We start from the raw sequence: 19,230 nt of genomic DNA, 5'->3' as shown, positions 1-19,230 counted from the left end.
CTGGAAGGCTGCTTGCTGTTACATGTGTTTTGTAGTATGTATTCCTGGTTTGGTAGCCTTACATGATGTTTGTTAACAAAACCTGCCTTTTGCTGGTGCTGCTATTGGAGAAGATCCCTAGCATCATGTGGTACACAGAGATCTTGACCATGGAAAGGTAAACCAATGAGGTGTTATTGAACATCTGGATGGAAACCGTAGATTCTAACTCATGCATGTAGTCTTGAACACTGGTGATAATTTGTCTCAAAGCTGTATCTGCAGTATTCAGAGCACAATGAGCGTTGGCATTGACTATCACTTTGCCCTTACTAATAATTTAATTTGCTTTTTTTGCATGCATGCACCAGACAGATGTTGGATCAAATCCTTAATCTCCTCCCACAGATAACTTTCTTGCCATGAGAGTAAAGTTACAGAATCTGTGATTCGCCACTGGGGAGCTGTCACCATGCTGAAACACTTAACAACGTAAATCTTTTCACTCTGTCAGACAGGGCAGTACTCTGTATTCCGTGCATTACTGCCCTTTTCCCTGCAGTATGAACCACTAGAGATTCAGGTATTCAGGTAGGGCAAGACTCCAGATGTAAATGGGGTGATGTGGAGTTGATTTGTCTTTCAACTACACCTTGGGTGTTTCCAGTCTGAACTTAACAGGGTCTTTGAAGTTTTTTGTTGAGAACTTTCTCACAACCTAAAACACTGGGGAAATGGTCTGCTCTTTTCCGTTTTTGACAATGCTTCTATTAGAAAATCACCCTCTTCCTTCTCATCATGATCTGAACAAGATTATACGAAGCCACCCAAGCTATTATTGCATGATAAGCCAATGTATCGCCAGCCAGGAGGCATTAACGGAGTTGGGCTCCAAGAAAAATCTGTCCTGCACATCTACCCTGTAAACATCCAAACATTTTCTTGCTGCTTTATGGGTGCTGTGTCCTTATATAGTGGTTTTGCGTCTATTATGTTTAATGCCTCAAAATCAGAATGCACATAATGGACTGAATGATATAGTGATGCTTTCCGAAGACTAGCAGATGGTTGGTGTCTGAACTTTTCTTAGGAATCGGGAAAGCCTTGATGTAGGCTTAACAGAGAGGAGTGCCAGACATTTGCAAATACATACAATGATTAATATATGACAACACGACTCAAGAAGGAGATGCAAACAAATTTATAAAATTAGCATGTATCTTTATATATGTTTAGGCATCAGAGAGTAACCTTTCAGGTAAGCACGCTTTTATATATACATTTTTTCACCTTAAAAAGTGGACAATTTTTTAGTTCTGCAATGTTATCCTAAGGAAGGAAAACAAGTTCTGCAAACAGGCATAGTAAAAGGACTTACAAGACCAATTTTCAGGAGTTAAGGTGAGTGGTGGGCAAGGTCCAAGGCAGCACAAACAGAACGTCACCAGTGGCACGAGGGCAGCCGGGTGGAAAACAGCATCGGGAGCCCAATTGGTCAGTCGGGGCAAACCAACAGGGGGGTTGAAGGCTTGCAATGCTCGGGTATACTTACTGGAAGCAGTCAAAAGAGCCTGCATGCAGAGGCTGCAGGCTATGTCGGGAGAGTCCACGAGGGGTGAATCAACGATAGACTCGAGCTCTGGAGGGTTGGGGGACCTTGTTGACACCGGTAGGCAACATCAACTTGGGGCGGAGGAGACGGTGCAGTGGGGACTCCAGGTGTCGGGTTTTGGCAGTTCCGGAGGCCTCAGAGTTTTCTCTTTTAGAGTTTCTGCAGGATTCAGGGAACAGTCCCACTGCTCTTCGGGAGGTCTTTGTCTTTAATATAGGCAAGCAATCCTCCCAGGTTTTGGAAGCACACAGCTGCAGGACGAGTCGTCTTTGACGCAGGTTCAAAAGAGAATGGCAGACAGGGCTGGGGCCAAGTCATGTGCTCTCTTCAGTCGTCTTCTTTTGCGGTTCTTCATGTCCTTCGTAGGTTGTTAAATTTGCTTCTCTGGTGCCAGGGGCTTCCCTAAAAACTGAGTTTAGGGGAGTGTAGGGCAGCAGCCAAAGGCGACTGACCCTTGGGGTCACTAAGCCCCCTATATGATCACCTGATTTGGGAAGAGAGCATAGCCCTGTCCCAGAAGTCATAATCATGCCATCACAAAGATGGCTATGTCTGAAAAATCATGTCCACCTCACAGTAGCCCATCTTAGAGGTGGTACTAGGCTGGAGGTGGCATGTCTACCTGACAAGCTAACATTCCCACTTGTCCAGGGTACAAGGGGGTCCTGGGCAAAGGTGTTTGACTTCCCCTCCTGGGAGGGGAGACACATTTGTATTCCAAAAGCAGCAGCTCTTTAAATCTTGCCGGCCCAAGGAGGTTAATCAGCAGGTCATCCTGTTCCCGGACAAGCTTTTTTTCTGGGTCTCTTGAGAGCAAAAAGTTCTTACTCTAGGAGGTCAGAACAGCGTCTCGGGTGGCAGACTGGCTAAATCAGTCAGCAAGGACACCAAAGGCTGGTAGATTTTCAGGGGCACCTCTAAGGTACCCTTTGAGTGCATGTATTGGGGAATCCAAAACAGGCATAAGTGCAGGGTTACCAAATATGAGATATTTGATACCAAACATCTGTATTTTCAGTGAAGCCATCATGTAGCTGGGGAACTCGTTTTCACCAGTGCCCAGCAAATGTTTTAAGAGGGCTTCCCTGGTCACTTGTACTGGCAGTAATAGGACTGACCAGCACAGGAGCACATCTGCTTATGCAGGTATTGGTAGGTTTTCAAGGGTTCCTCTGAGGTGCCCTCTAAGTACATGGTACAATAAATCTCACACTTGAATCAGTGTGGGTTTTTTAGAACGGGTAGTTTGGTACCAAACACTCCTTTGTTAAGGGAAGCCATCATTGTGCTGTGGAACTCGAGTTGTCGAGTTTCCAGCTCATGTACTCTCTACGGCTTCACTGGCACTTACAATTTTAAGGCATGGACCCTAAAATTGTTGGGGCATATCTGTTTATGCAGATCTTCCCTCACCTGTTGTATAGTGAGGCCTGGCAGAGGTTGATTTACCTATAGCTTCATGTAGTGCTGGGTGGCATGGCACCCAGGCAGGATGCCATGTCGACTGTCGTTTTCTACCTCACAGGGACATGCACACTGCAAGAGCAGTGGGATGGTCCCAGTAAGGGGGTCCTCCCTCTGACTGGCTGTAGGTAGCCAGTCACTACCAGACATGTTTCTGGACTGGGTGGAGAGCCTCTGCTCTCTGGCACCGAAAATATTGCACATCATGGGCAGAAGTGTAGCATCTCCTTCACCAGGATTGGTCAGCAATCAAAGGGGAAGTTTCAAAGGCCTGTTGCCTTTATAAAGTGACCCCCAGCCTCTGCTGCTAGCATCAGATGGTAGCCTCCGGTTTACACCTCCACTTTGCACTGGGAAACTTAGGAGTGTAGGAGTCTGCCAATTCTACCCCTAAGGTGGGTGAGGCGAGGTGAAGCACATCTTTCAGCCCCTCCCACCCATCTTGAAGATGGGGACACTCCTCCAATTATATCTAGGTCTATGCCCCTCTGACAGGAAAGTGGCTTAATAGAGAGTGTAGTCACCCCAAGTAAGGTGCCCATTGGCCCTACCTGCTACTCCCCTAAAACGCCTCTAAATTTAGTATTAAGGTGGTTTCCCCAGACCTTGAAACTAGATCTGCAACGACCTAAGAAGACATCCCTACAGACAAGGATGAACACGACGACTGCCTTGGCCCCAGCCCACCGGCCTGTCTACAGCTTCTGCAAACCTGCAACTTGTCTTGCAGCAAGCAACCACTGGAAACCCTGGCAGGACTGCTGCCTTCGAAAAAGACTCCAATCTCCTGTAGACAGCTAACCTGTCCAGAAGAAAACTACTCCAAGGGCTTGGGATCCAGCTGGAACTGTGATCCCTCCCCACTCTGGACCAGACGCCCACAGCCAGAGGGTGAGTGGCCCACCTGCCCAGTTAAGTCTCCCCAGGGATCCGGACCTCGAGTCCAGTGTTGGCTGACTCCTCCAGACCTCCACGACGACACCTGCAGACTGAATCCAGAGTCTCCCCCGATCGCCTCAGACGTCTAAAGGCACCCCTGGACCTTGGTGAGCTGAACCGAAGGGGCCCCCTGTGACCACTCAAAACGTGCTGGTAATTATAGGATTTTTTGCACCTATATGATTATTTCAGGTCTGGTGATGCATTGTATTTCACCTTATGACCAACTTTTAACGTTTTTAATCATACCAGAGGTATTTGCTAAATAAAGCTAATCTTTTAATATACTCCTAGGTATATTTTATACCCTTTTTCTTTTGCAAAAACAACAGGGTACACATTTTCCTACGCCGAGTTGGCTGGGGTGGCATTGCTCCTACCCCGGTGTGAGAGGTCATCAAATGATTAAACATGCCTTGATAAGTTGGGGGTGGGACAACTACTCAGAAAACTTTTGATGACTCACAGCTTTAATATGTCAAAACTAAAATAGGGCAGTTTTGACTTCAGCATCCTCAAGTAGCTTTCTTGTGTTTTTCTGTGCACTGGAGGTTATACTTGAGGTTCGACCTCTATTACTCTCCTGCGGGGACAGATTGATCTTCCAGGGGCTCATAATCAAATGTGAATATATGAATTGTGCAGGAATTGTCGAGAGTGGAGGTAGTGGATTCCTTTTCTTTGGGATTTGGAATGGTCAGATTCTGTTGATGTAGAGCTCAAAGTGGGCATCAATGGTGATAGGGATTCTTCTGAGCCGATTTTGGAACCATAACCAAATGGTAGCCACTCAGTGTCCAGGCTGGATTTCTCTGAGTCAGGGTTTAGGGTCTAATGGTTCTACTCACTGAGGCTGCCGATCTCAGCCTCGAGGTTCCAAAAGGCCAATTCATGGTGATGATACATTGGTGGTCTGGGAAGACGGTCACAGTTTTTCACGTGGTGGTTAGGGCTCAAGGCTTGGCTGTCTCAGTGCCATTCCTTGGCCTGGCACCGAGGTGTCGTTCGAAGTTAAGCACCAGAAAGAAGATACTGAGCTTATTTGTGTGACAACCTTTGGGTCATCTTGGTCTTGGGTGTGGCTTTAACTATGGGCTCTGGAGAGGTTTAGTCTCTGTGGTCAGAGTAGTTCATGGATACATATTCGGGACTCTATTCCTAATGGGTATGCGGAATATGAGGAGGCCCATCTTTTTCACAATGAAAGTGAATCTTTTCGACCTCTTCAATACCATGGCCAGATGGAGGGTCAGGATAACTTTGGAGCTACATTCTGTCGCGTGATTACATTCTGTTGCGTGATTACCGTCTATCTCTTCAGTGCCTAATGGTTCTCTTGCGTCAGAAAGCTTTGCACACCAATCATGACACCTTGTTATGATCTCTTGTGAACAAAAGATTGCAGACTCGATGTTCAGCCTAATAGGGACATTTGCTACTGAAATTTGGGCAAAACTTAAATACAACCAAACCCCAGCCGTCTCCATCCAATTTAGCACTTAGGCTGTTAGCAGTAATAGCTGTTGCCTTTCAAATCTTTTTCAATTTTCTTACAGTATTGTGTGGGAATTTTTGATTAAGGTTGAAAATAAGGAGATCTACGCTTTTTAGTGAGACCATCCCTGTGCACAAGCAAATATGTACAAACTAAATAGTGAAAAACACAATTTTAGGTGGCGATTTTGTCGTGGTGCACGGAGGGATTTCAGGAGGGATCATGAATCCTCTAAAAACGCAAACCTTTACTTAAGATTCACAACTTGTAATATCCACGTCCTACACAAAATGGCAGGAGTCTGCAAAGCATGTGATCTATAGCAGCGCATTATGCACACTTTATGGGCATTTACCTGGAGTGAGGTCAGTACGCTGCTCGATATGATGATCAGTAGCCAGAAGTCCATGTGGAAGAACTGGCAGATCATGTACGCCATGTAGGTGGGAAAGATGAGCAGGAACAAGCAGAGACTGACGGCACGAAAATGCTTCCAGAGACTCCTGTAAGAAATATACATGGTACTAAGAGAAAGAGATGAACAGCTCTATACTTCAATGATAACAGTTCCTGGCATAACAAATGTGTGTGGACACTCTTAACATGGTTTTCATATCTATTGGCATGGAACAACGTAGTTCTCTCAACAAGGCTTCCTGTGTGAGGTTTTTCCTGCAGGACAGGTAGGAATTGGTTTGGTGGTTTCCTAAAGCATTGGGTAGGTGTTCATGATGTGGCACACAAGACAGTGTAAGCAGTTTTGGAGTTAGTACTTTCTGCAGGCTTGGGATGGGTGTTATTGGTGGGATTAAGTGCTTAACTATACACAAAGGTTGAGATTATGTGTGGAACCCTTTTATCTAAAAAAAAGTCTAGTTGTCAATATACTTAATGTTAAAAATGTTTTACTGTATGCACTATGAAGAGGTAACAGGATTCACACATGGAACAAGACAAATTACTGCATAAATCATTGCCACTTATGGCCATGTACAAAAGAGTGCTTCCACTCCTAGGCATGGTGCACACTCCACCAAGCTGAAGCAAGCCAATGCGATTCATTAGCTGTATGCACGTGCAAGATTGAAGGAGAGTCTGCACCCTTCATCCCCTCCCTTCCATGCCATACACTATTGATCACATATTTGAGAGCTTTTGTGAGGCGACACTCCTTCAAGGAACCATCCACTGGATGGCAATCTAGAGTGCTAACTTCTGGGCAAGAAGCACCAGCACTGAAAAAGGCTCTCCAATTCAAAGGCCATTTTCTTCTGTTGCAGAGGAAGTGCTGCTCATTTCTTTTCCTATGCTCAGATTCACAAGTCAGATTCTGTTCTGAGCAGCAGTATGCTGCCTGAAGCGGCCGAACTTCAGGCTGGGAGTACAGACCCAACCTCCTGTTTCCTTTATTTTTTTTTATTACTTTAAAAAAAATCATTTTCTGCAAGGAAAACAGACTAGAAAACAAAGGATGTTACAAAAAAGAAGCAGATACAACAAAAGCAAGCAATAGCCCTTATATCCAGTCCGTAACTGGGGCCCAAATCTTAACGCCAGTGGACCTCTTGTTCCGGCCCTTGGTCCTATATAAAGCTAATTCCTGATTGTACATTGCTAACAAACGAGCACGCCATGAAAAAAAAGAAGGGGGAACAGGACTAATCCAGTCATTCGTGATACATGCGCGCACTAACGCCATACATATAAATACAAAGCATTTCCAAAACTCAGAAAATGTATTGAAACATATGTCTGAAGTAACACCTATCAAAACCAATTCCCCGGTTATGGTCAACGGTGTACCCAATAATTGTCCTAAAAATTGTTCAATAGACAGAAATAAGTCGGCTAATTTTGGACAAGCAAAAAACATATGCACTGCGTCAGCAGCTACTTCACCACATCTACTACATGTATTTCCAAAAGTTGTTCCCCATTTAGATATCATTCTGGGCGTATAATACAAATCATATAAAGCCATGTAATGTTGGGTGCGCATCCTTCCTGTCATCAGAACCCTGTTTGCTAAGCTTATTGATTCCTCAATATTGACTATATTAATACCCAGCTTTGTTGCCCATTTATTTGGACAGTGCTCTAGATCATCAGGAAGTGATAGAATAAGATGTACATAGAATTGGCCTATCAGTGTTTTTCTAAAAATACTCTCAATAAATGAGATTCTCCTCAATTGGAATTCCACCTGGGGACCTAAGGTGTTGAGATAGCTACGAATCTGTAAAAAATTAATAAAATCATGTTTTGGCAATCCAATTTTATTTTGCAGCTCAGAAAAAGAGGCGAAATGTCCGTCTTTCAATAAGTCACCCAGGCACTGAATTCCGTTGAAGCGCCACCTATTAGTTATTGAGTCACGAAAGATTAAAGGTAGGATGTTTGGTGCAGAAAAAGGTGTATAAGCACTGATCTTTGAAAGGCCAAGCTGGCGCTTGACACATCTCCATACAGCATATGCCTTTTTCAGGATCTTAAATTTTGTTTTTTTGAAATAGCTGTGTTCTATAATTTTGACCAGACAACCTCTGCACGCCTCCCCGAGTCCAAAAACATAAATTGAAGCAGAATGGCACGGCAGGATTCAGACTCTATCACAAGTGGGTTAATAAACTGCAAGACAGATGCCAAATAATAAAACATAAAATGCGGTATACCCCAGCCACCGCGATCTTTCGGCAAAATCATCTTTTTATATGCCCGTCTTTGTCGCTTGTAGCCCCACAAAAATCTTGATGACATCCTTTCTAACTGTTTAAAGCAGCTAACAGGGAACTCAAGCGGTATAGATGGGAATATATAAAGAAGCTTGGGTAATACCGTCATTTTTAAAACAATGGTTCGCCCATAGAGACAAATGAAGATGGTCTATTCTCTCCAACATTGAATTGGCTTTTTTCAGAACAGTGTTTATATTTAGATCAGGGATGTTAGAAAGAGGAAGTGTGATTTTGATTCCTAAATAGGTGACCTCTGTAACAGTTCTAATATTCAACGGGGGGTCCTGACCAACATGGAAAATTTAAGTCTTAGAGATATTCAGCTTGTAACCTGAAAAGGATCCAAACTGGGCTGCTACATCCTCTATAGTTGGCACCGCCCTGTTAATGTCCGTGGTTACCACTACAATATCATCCGCGTTCAGCCTGATTTAACTTATTCAAAAACAAATTTAAATATAAGGCAAATAAAAGAGGGGGAACACGGACAGCCTTGCCGTGTCCCATGAAGAATAGAAAAAGGAACAGATTCCTGGCCAGCCATCCGAATGGAGGCTGTTGGGGAAAAATAGAGAACCTTCAGGGCAGAAAGCATCTTTGGACCAAAACCCTTCTGACACAGAAGATCCCACAAATATGGCCAGGCGACCCTGTTGAATGCCTTTTCGGCATCCAACAGGGTGACCCCCATTGTGGACTCAGTTGCCTGGGCCCAGTCCACCAGCGCAATTAGACAGCGGATATGGTCAGTGGTATCGCGGTTCGGAATAATTCTGTGTTGAAAATTGGACACAATAGATGAGGTTATGCCAAATATCCGTGAGGCTAAGATCTTTGAATAGATTTTGCTGTCTGCATTAATTAATGATATGGGCCAATATGCGGCAAACATCAGGGGTGGTTTATCTTTTTTCAAAAATGCAAGAGTTCCGCCAAGATGTCGGGGCATTACCCTTCTGTGCTTCCAAAAGAGCTAACATCAGATCTTCCTTCAGAAGGTGCCGAAACATCCTGAAGAACTCTAGAGGGATGCCATCTGGGCCCACCGCCTTACCTAGCGCGAGTGAGAGGATAGCAGCCTCAGCTTCTTCCCATGTTATACCTTTCTCTAATTCTAAGATCTGATGTTAATGTGGTCATTCCAATACTAGCACTAAAATCCAAAAAAGATTCTGACGTATAGCATATTATCTTGTCTTTATATAATTTGCTATAGAATTGACGAAAAACTTCCAAGACTTCTTCCGGTTTATCGTGGATTTGCTGTGCCTCATCCTGAATGCTGTCTATCCGATTAACAACCTCATTTAGACTTATCTTTTTAGCTAATATACGGCCAGTGTTTTCTCCTACCTCGTAAACTTGTGAGCGGTGGACTGCAATTTGTGCAGCTGGCTTCCTAGCAAAATTCACATAAACCCGCGACTTTTGAATGGCCAACTCCATCAGTATTTGCTCTGTGTTTTGGACAGAATTAACAGCTGTCATAAGTTTGGTTTCGAGCTCTTGCAGTTTCTAAAACTCAGCTGCTAGTACCTCACGGGTTTTCTGTTGGTTGTTAATTGAATAAGACAGCGTCTCCCCCGCACCCCTGACTTAAAAGCATCCCAAACCACATATGCAGAGGTAGATCCACGGTTGAAGCCAAAACATTCAACAATCCATTTCCCCATATGTTCAATATAAAGTGGGTCGGCTAGTAATTTCCGCTCAAATGTCCAAGCCCTACTAGGAGAACTGGAGCTTATATCCAATTCTAAGGTGATAAGGTTATGGACAGAGATTATTTTAGGGAAGATATCATACCTAGAATTCTTTACATACCCAGAAGTGATAAAAAAATAGTTTAACCAGACACATTTCTGATGCGGGGCTGAATAAAAAGTGCAGCCAGGAGCACCCAAACCTTTAATGTACCCTACGTCCACTAAACCAAATTCTTTAATTAACCCTCTAATAGCATTAAAGACTTTCTTTTTCTTTCTTGGATACATGAGGTCACTGGTTATGACAGACTACCCATCCAAGTGAAGGTTAAAGTCTCCAAATAGCATTAGAGGAGAAGGCCATCCCGCGAGTTCAATACTAAGGTGGTTCAATATTTCTGGGTCATCTAAATTAGGCACCAATACAACAATGACTGGGTCCTATAGGCAATTCCACATATCTCATTCGTGTACCACGTATTGCAATTTTTTTACAATTATCTCCCCTCAGGGTAGAGAGTATCACGTTTATTTTGCCATTGTAAAATAACTTATATCCCAACTAGACAGTCTGTATGCATGACATAAGTGTGAATCTAATGTGAAAAAAAGTGTGATAAGGCAAGATGACACCTCACGGGCGAACCACCATCGGGATACCTGGTAGGTACTCACCAGATGCACCCAGTTATCATCGGCTGTCATCAAGCCCAGAAATGAATGTGTCCAACAGAGGAGTAATAGAAAAAGAAGGTGCAGTGAAAAAAAGGTGAGAAAATAGAAAAATCTCATAAAGTGTAACTAAAATGCATAGGAGTGCACGGTTTTAACACTTTATTCTTTACTTCGTGCACCTTATCAATTTAAAAAGCAGGGCTGGCTGTTAAGCATACATGCCAGTACCACACGCCAACATGTTTCATTGCCTTATCAACTGGCTTAACCATCAAGATCCGAGCCTTCGTTTCACTTGGACCTACAGCCACAGCACTGCTGTATATCTAGATTTAGATATTGAGGCTAATATAGGGGCGTTGCATTCCCGGGTACATCAGAAACCGACTGACAGGAACTCTCTTTTACTATACGAATCTTACCATCCAAGGGCACTAAGAGATAATTTGCCAGTAGGACAGTTCCTACTATGTCGCAGGAACTGCTCATCCACAACTGCCTTTTTGGAACAAGCCCAAGAACTCAGTAACAAATTACAGGAAAGGAAATACCCGGCTAAAACTATCAAACATGCTAGAAAGAGGGCACTGAATACCGCTAGAAGTGCACTCCTGGAGAAAAAGATCAAGAAAAAGGACAAGTGTATACCGGTTGTAATGACTTCTGACCCATCAGCCACCAAAATTAGGCAGTCAATTCGAAAACATTGGGCATTACTTTCTAACAATGATTTTAAAATGCCAGCCCCGAGGTTTGCATTTAAGAGATCGAGCAACCTCAAAGATAAACTAGTTCATACACGTACACCACCAGAAAAACCAACTAGGGAGAGGTCCAACCCAAAAGGACATTTCCCGTGTGGGACATGTTCGGTATGCCATCTTACGAGAAAGACAACAAGTGTAATATTGCAATCAGGAAAAGAGTTTTTTTTGGGGCAATTCAGTAATTGTAATACCACAAATGTGGTCAACAGACTTCAATGCGAATGTGGCTTACAATACATAGGCCTCACTTCCAGAAAAATAAAAACTAGGATTCAGGAACATCTAAGTACTATAAGAGCTGGCAAACTAACTACTAAGTTAGTTACATGGGTAGTACTTGAGAAAGTGATGGGTGATCCGCAGAATGTAGAGAGGTTACTGATATCCAAGGAGGCACGCTGGATTTTTCATGAGAAAAGCGAACAAAAGGGGCTGAATGAACTTCTGGAGTGGAACAAAGTGAATTAAGAAGGTCTTGATTATTCAATGAGCCCATAAGAATATACAGATTGATATATATCCAGGTATACTATGGCAGAAGTTAACTACTGATGAAGCGGGGGTATTGAGATAATAAGATCTTGCCTCAAGAGCTATTTTTACCAGATTAAGTCTATTTCCATACATAGAAATCCCCCCCCAAGTGTATCTGGAACGATAAACATTCACTTTGGTGTTGGTGAAAAGGGTCACATGTATGGAATATTTTCCAAGTTGCCTTTCCATACAACACTTGGCTGGATACTTGTGTTTAGGATTTCTCTGAGTATATAGAAAGCTCCATACAAAACACTTGCTCCTATACGTAGGTTTTAGGATTACCCTGAGTAGTAAGAAAGCTAAAACTATACCCCAACCTCTTTCATTATAAGATGGCCATTGGAAGGGGGCATATGAATAGCCTACAGGTACAAATAAAGTTTTAACACGTTGTTGAAACATAGCAAGGTCTTCCTGATTGGCCATTGTGAGAGGGGGCGCTTTGTTTACTATAAATGAAAAAAGTACGAAATAGGCATTAATGCGGGAGCCGCGTTAACATACAAACGCTAGCCCCGGAGTGTTTGTTTTAAAGCCTACAGGTACTAACATAGTTTTAATATGGTGTTGAAAAGTAGCAAGGACTTCCTGACTGGCCCATGCGAGGGGGCGCGCTGTCCATTAGAAAGGAAAACAAATAATGAAGCCGGCATTTATGCGGGATCAGCGTTCACACACTAGCGCCAGTCCCGGTATGTTTTGTTTAAAGAATGCAACCATTTTTAGGTTTCGCACTGCGAACCGATCGCGAACCGATCGTCGCTGCGAAACTCTATTGCAATCATTTCTGCTTTCAAGGAGTCAAGGGAGACAGTAGACAAGTGATGTGCATGCGCGCGTAAACGGATCAGGTCACGCGCGCTTCCTGTCTCTCCTGGCTCCTTGGAAGCACACACGCACGCACACACACACATACATACAGACCCCCCCGCCGCCGCGCATACACACACACACATAGAGAACCCCCCAACCGCCGCGCATACACACACGCACACACACATAGAGGACCCCCGCCACCGCGCACACACACACACACACACACACACACACACATACATACATAGAGGACCCCCCACCCCCAACCACCGCGCATACACACACACACACACATACCCTACTGCCGCGCATACACACACACACAGACAATCCCCCAACCCCCCCACCACAGCCGCGCATACACACACGCACACACACACATAGAGAACCCCCCGACTCACCTGGCTCTTTTGTCGCAACTCTCGAGTGGAAGAGGACGCAGCGTCCCCAGCGCACCCTTTGCCTGTAGCAGCCGCCTCTGCTGACCCAGAAACACTCCAGCTGGCACCTTGTAAGGAGTATGAAGCGCTATGTGCGGATGTATGTGTTGGGGAATTCATTTTCCAGTTCATAAATATGCAATTGATGGCAAGTGGACAGATTTCCTCATGGGTGTAATACGATGGGTGTGCTGATGGATGAATGGGTGGATCGATAGATGCATGTGCTAGTGGATGGACGAGTATATGGTTGCTGAATTGATGAACGTTTATAGTTGAAATCTGGTAAACAATCTGTGAATGTTTGTGATGGGATTTTTATAGTGCAAACCTAGTTGGGGAACAGAACGACGCCAAGTTAGTAATACTAATACTGTTGGAGGTATAGTGCTTTCACTTTATTTAATTTTTAATAAAACTGCCCATATTGCCTTTTTGTCCTTGAACTTGCCAGAATCTGCCTCCTTCAGAGTTGCAGTGTGTGCTAGTGAATTCAGTAGGCTTGGTTGGAGGAGCACGGGGATTGCTCGGGGAGGCAGCGCTGTATTTTGTGTTTTGGCATGTTGTCGAAAGGCGAAAGTGGATAAGGTGTCCTTTGAGTGGCAGTCCTACTGCTACTGCTGGTCTTCTGAGAGGATAAAGTGAAGGATGCCTCCGAGTTGGCAGAGTGTTGATGTACTGACTCATATTCGACATGGGCATCCAGCGTCTCTTCTTGGGTTGAGGGTGATCCTCAGGCGCCTTGTGTGCGGAGCGTGACAACTGGCCAAGATGAGACGTGCCAGTGGGGTGGTCGGTGTGGCTTTTCCATCCCAGTGCACAGGTTGTTTCTGGAGCATGTTTCAAGAGGCTCCTGCCAGTCGGTGATTCAGCAGCAGGCAGGAAGGTTTCTCGGCGCTTGAACTAGTTTCTGTGGTTGTTGATGCTCAGATTGAATGCATTGTCATTCTGGATGCATGCTAGAATATCGGTGTCTGAAATGTCATCTCAACATTGTGCCCTAAATATCATCTAAAACATTATCATCCCATTGGGTGCAGGCTCTAATTGTCAACTCCCATTGGGAGATAATTTTACAAACAATATTTCGGACAATAATTTGACGACGATCTCCTCGCATGATGTCAGTCTTGCACATTCACTGCCGAGGGGGGTAGTAGTCACCTTCAGTACTTGTGGTGGGGGTGGAGTAGATAATGTAGACGCTTCATCTGAGCGGAGTCTGACAGGAAGGACATAGTCTCCTCAGCCACTGTGATTGGTTACATCAGAAGTAGATGAGCAAGGGCCAATAAGAGTGCGAAACTCTCGAGTTTTTAACCTTATGGATGATCTTGAGTGGTTTCTGTGGTATTTTGTTTGCGCTGGCGAGTTTCGTGTTGTGTTTAACCTTATATTTTGAAGATGGATTAGTGCTAGTCTTATATAGTTTAGTACTGTTTCAGGCTGGTTTAAGTTGGCGATCTTTCTCAGGCTGATTCACTTATCTGCATTTTTGATGGTCAGAGTAGAGGGTGTGGTCGAACTGCATGTTTCTCTATAGTATGGGCCTTTTGAAGAAAGGGGGAATCAATGCAGTACAATATCTTTATAGGCGAGACAAGTCGGACAGGTTATGTTATGTTGATTTGCAGAACGCGCTAACCACCCGTGAGGGTATCCACATGCTTGCGCAGATATGTAGTCCCCAAATTGTTACTCGAATAGCCAAGTCTTCAGCTTCTGGCAGAAATCAAGAGGTGAGGAGGAGGCGGCTCTGATGTGCTGTAAGAGTTATTTTGAAGTTTTTGACGTGATGTATGAGAACCCGTTCCCTTTTAATTACTTTAATATTACATTTTGTACAATAGTGGTTGTTTCAGTTTCCAAGATTTTTGTTAAGCTCATTTTATTCACAATGTCTTATGTTTTTTTGTGTGTGACATGCATAGACCGGTTTCACTGCCCACTCGGCTTTCTGAACACAGGGCAGTAGTTGTTTTTAGGTTTCGCACTGCGAACCAAACCCCAGCATATGAATAGAAATGAAACTGGCTATAATGGAACTATAATGGTTATATATCTTTTAAGAGATTTCTACTGACTTTTAATACCATCTCTAGATTACTGCAAAAAGAACAATAGATGGACAGAATGCTTAACAATGTCAAACATTCACCCCCAGTACCGTAATCTGGGCTTAAATCCATTGTTTTGTTGCTTACCACGTCATTCTACTTTGGACCAAGACTTAAGCAAATAAGTCTTGACCCTGCTCCCCATGGGAGCAGTCCAGCCCAAAATGCCAGGCCTGGTCCTCCATGGACTGGAAGCAAGCATCCTGAGACTGTATTCAGGGTATCACCCCTCATTAGCCAGGCTAGCTTGACGCCAGTGGCATGGTAAGCACAGGACCCGTGTCTAGGCATACCTGTCCCACTCGGGGTGACAAATGCAAACAAGCATTTGCAATGCAATAGGTCTCGCATTATTAAAGTTTGAGCTATTGGCATTGCTAAATAATGCAACACCAATAGCTCCAACTTTAATAATGCGAAACCTATTGCATTGCAAATGCTTGTTTAATATTTTGGAGGGGGCATCGGCCCGGAGGGTTGAATAACATGTACAATACACTTCCGGGGTTACATTGTTTAGATGATTACTAAATGATGATTTCCCCAACAAAAGATGGCGGCATGGCTCTCGCGAGAATGCAAGTTCCACACGTGCGATGTCGAGCGTTTTAAAATACAAACGCCATACACGCCTTAGACTAAGGTGGAGACAAGGCGCTTCCTTCCCAGCAGATCGGTAAGGAGAGGAGGGTGGGCTGAGGTGTGCTAGCCGGTTGAGAAACTCGGGCATAACGAGATGCTGCCTCGACTGCTTGGTGCACGCTACCTTTGCCTTCTTCATTTTGACATGTTTGTTTGTTCATTTTAGATCCGTATATCGGCTGCAAATAGAGGGTAACCCAAAGGAGGGGTGTTTCCTTTTTATTTCACCCAACATTACGGCCGGTATGAGACACATTGGCTGATTAAGGGTAAATATGGAAAATGAAAAGAAAGAAGAAAGAAAAAACGAGTGTGTTTTGTGCAGTAACGTGCTACCTCTGAGAAATAGTTATGGGGGCAACTAAAGATGCACTTCTTGTGTTCTTGTGTTCATTGACAGGTCTCTATGAATGGTGTGTCCATCTCTGATGCAGTGACAAGAAATGTATAGCCCTGATGAAATTGCCTGAAAGGTTGATAAGGCAATGAAACATGTTGGCGTGTGGTACTGGGGAGTATGCTTAACAGCCAGCCCTGCTTTTTAAATTGATACGGTGCAGGAAGTAAAGAATAAAGTGTTAAAACCGTGCACACCTATGCATTTTAGTTACACTTTATGAGATTTTTCTATTTCCTCACCTTTTTTTCACTGCACCTTCTTTTTCTATTACTCCTCTGTTGGACACATTCATTTCTGGGCTTGATGACAGCCGATGATGAGAACAGGGTGCATCTGGTGAGTACCTACCAGGTATCCCGATGGTGGTTCGCCCTTGAGGTGTCATCTTGCCTTCTCACACTTTTTTCTCACATTAGATTCACACTAATGTCATGCATACAGACTGTCTAGTTGGGATATAAGTTATTTCACAGTGGCAAAATAAACGTAATACTCTCTACCCTGAGGGGAGATAATTGTAAAAAAATTGCAATACGTGGTACACGTATGAGATATGTAGAATTGCCCATAGGACCCAGTAATTGTTGTATTGGTGACTATATGAGTGGAGGGCGACTTGGGTTCTTTTTCCCTCTGTGCTCCTTATTGTGTATATCATCTAAATTAGGACCATAAACAGGGCAAATGGTCATGGAGAAGCCTAATTTCATTGGGCCCGTGTTTTGACTTCCTTCCTTGTTGTCCGCCTACCTCGCCGCCCTCCGCCCTCCCTTCCCGCCACCGCCGCTTGTCCCCGCCCCTTTTTTCTCTTCTGTAACCCTCCCCGCTCCCGCCTCCCAGCTGCTCCGCCCACCCGCGCACTTCGCCTTAAATGGCGACCGTGCGAACGCGCAGCGGTCACGCGCAGCGGGCGCGCCGATTGTGCGCCGAAGGCGCGCCAAAGGTAAGCCCGTCTGCGCCCGTCCGCGACCGGATCGCGACCAGCGCCAGGACCCCTGGCCTACGAAGACCCCGACCGACCCGCCTGACGTACTCCGCCGCCACCCTCATTGCACTCAACACCGGCCGACGCCCAGAGTGCCACCAAGCCACTCCACGACGCACCCACGGTTCCTTCAGCTGCCACGCCTGCAAGTTCTCCTGCATCCGGACCCGCCTCGCACCAGCACCCACCAAGACGAACGCCAGCAGCACCCCCCTCAAGTGCATCCTGCTCAACACCCGCTCCGTCCACAGACACGCCATCGAACTCTGGAACCTCCTAGACGCCACAGCCCCTGACGTTGCCTTCCTCACGGAGACCTGGATGAACGCCTCTTCAGCTCCCGACATCGCCATCGCTATCCCAGAGGGCTACAAGATCGTCCGGAGGGACCGAAACGCCAACCAGATGGGAGGAGGCATCGCCATCGTCCACAGGAGCACCATCCGTCTCACGACCAGCACCGACAACACCCTGACCAACGCCGAACACCTGCATTTCCAGATCCACACCAACCCGAACACCACCCTCAGAGGCACCCTGATCTACCGACCCCCTGGACCACGCACGCAATTCAGCGAGGACATCGCCGACTTCGTCAGCCCGCATGCCCTCCCCTCCGCTGACTACATCCTCCTGGGAGACCTCAACTTCCATCTGGAGAACAACAACGACCGCAACACCAGCACCCTGCTCGACAACCTCGCCAACCTGGGACTCAAGCAACTGGTGTCCACCCCCACCCACCTCGCCGGACACACACTCGACGCAGTCTTCTCTTCCAGCACAGACATCAACTTCAGCCACGCCACTGAGCTTCAATGGACGGACCACAGCTGCGTCCACTTCACCTTCAAGAGAACGACGACCCACCACCACCAGAAACAGGCCGCCCGCAGAAGCTGGAACAAGATCACAGCAGACCAGCTCGCCACCTCCCTGAGCCAGCACCCTCCTGCCAGCTCAGCGAACCCCAGCCAGGCCGCCGACAACCTCACGAAGTGGATCAGCAACTGCGCGGACGAACTCGCCCCACTGAGGACCCCGCCTAGCAGACCCGGCAGCAAGAAGGCCCCATGGTTCACCGACGAACTCAAGAGCTCCAAGAAGAACTGCCGAGCCCTCGAGAAAGTCTGGAGAAGGGAACCGACACCGGACAACAGGACCTCCTTCAAACTTGCCACCCGGAAACACCACCAGCTGATCCGCGCCGCCAAGAAAACAGCTTTCAAGGACCGGTTGGACAACAACGCACACAACAGCAAGGAACTCTTCAACATCGTGAAAGAGCTTTCCAACCCCAGCGCAGGAAACAACGACATCACCCCATCGCAAGACCTCTGCAACTCCCTCGCTTCATACTTCCACAACAAGATCGCGGACATACACAACAGCTTCAACAACCAACCAACGCACACCATGACCGAACAACCACCCCCCACCACCACCCTCCACGCCTGGACCCCGATCAGCACCGAAGACACCATCCGCACGATGAACTCCATCCACTCCGGATCACCGACCGACCCCTGCCCTCACCACGTATTCAACAAGGCCGACGCTGTCATCGCACCCCACTTGCGAGACATCATCAACACATCCTTCGACACCGCCACCTTCCCCGAGAGCTGGAAGCACGCCGAACTCAGCGCTCTACTCAAGAAACCCACAGCGGACCCCACCGAACTCAAGAATTACCGCCCCATCTCGCTCCTCCCGTTTCCAGCCAAAGTCATCGAGAAGACCGTCAACAAGCAGATGGCCGCCTTCCTCGAGACGAACGGATCCCTCGACCCCTCACAGTCCGGCTTCCGAGCCAACCACAGCACCGAGACCGCCCTCATCGCCGCCACCGATGACATCCGAGCCCTGATGGACAATGGAGAAACAGCGGCCCTCATCCTCCTAGACCTCTCCGCGG

General features: G+C 46.0%; 1 protein-coding gene across 1 annotated transcript in view; it reads right to left on the bottom strand.

Moving 5' to 3' along the window:
• Window positions 1–19,230, bottom strand: part of RNF145 (ring finger protein 145) — a 348,869-nt gene that overhangs the window by 81,625 nt on the left and 248,014 nt on the right. Inside the window, exon 9 of the mRNA XM_086931218.1 lies at window positions 5,845–5,992. Within this exon, the coding sequence (XP_086787344.1) occupies window positions 5,845–5,992 (148 nt within the window). The remainder of the gene's footprint in view (window positions 1–5,844; window positions 5,993–19,230) is intronic.

Source organism: Lissotriton vulgaris, chromosome 7 (assembly GCF_964263255.1).
Source record: "Lissotriton vulgaris chromosome 7, aLisVul1.2, whole genome shotgun sequence".
Lineage (NCBI taxonomy): Eukaryota > Metazoa > Chordata > Amphibia > Caudata > Salamandridae > Lissotriton > Lissotriton vulgaris.
This window is presented reverse-complemented; position numbering and strand designations above follow the sequence as displayed.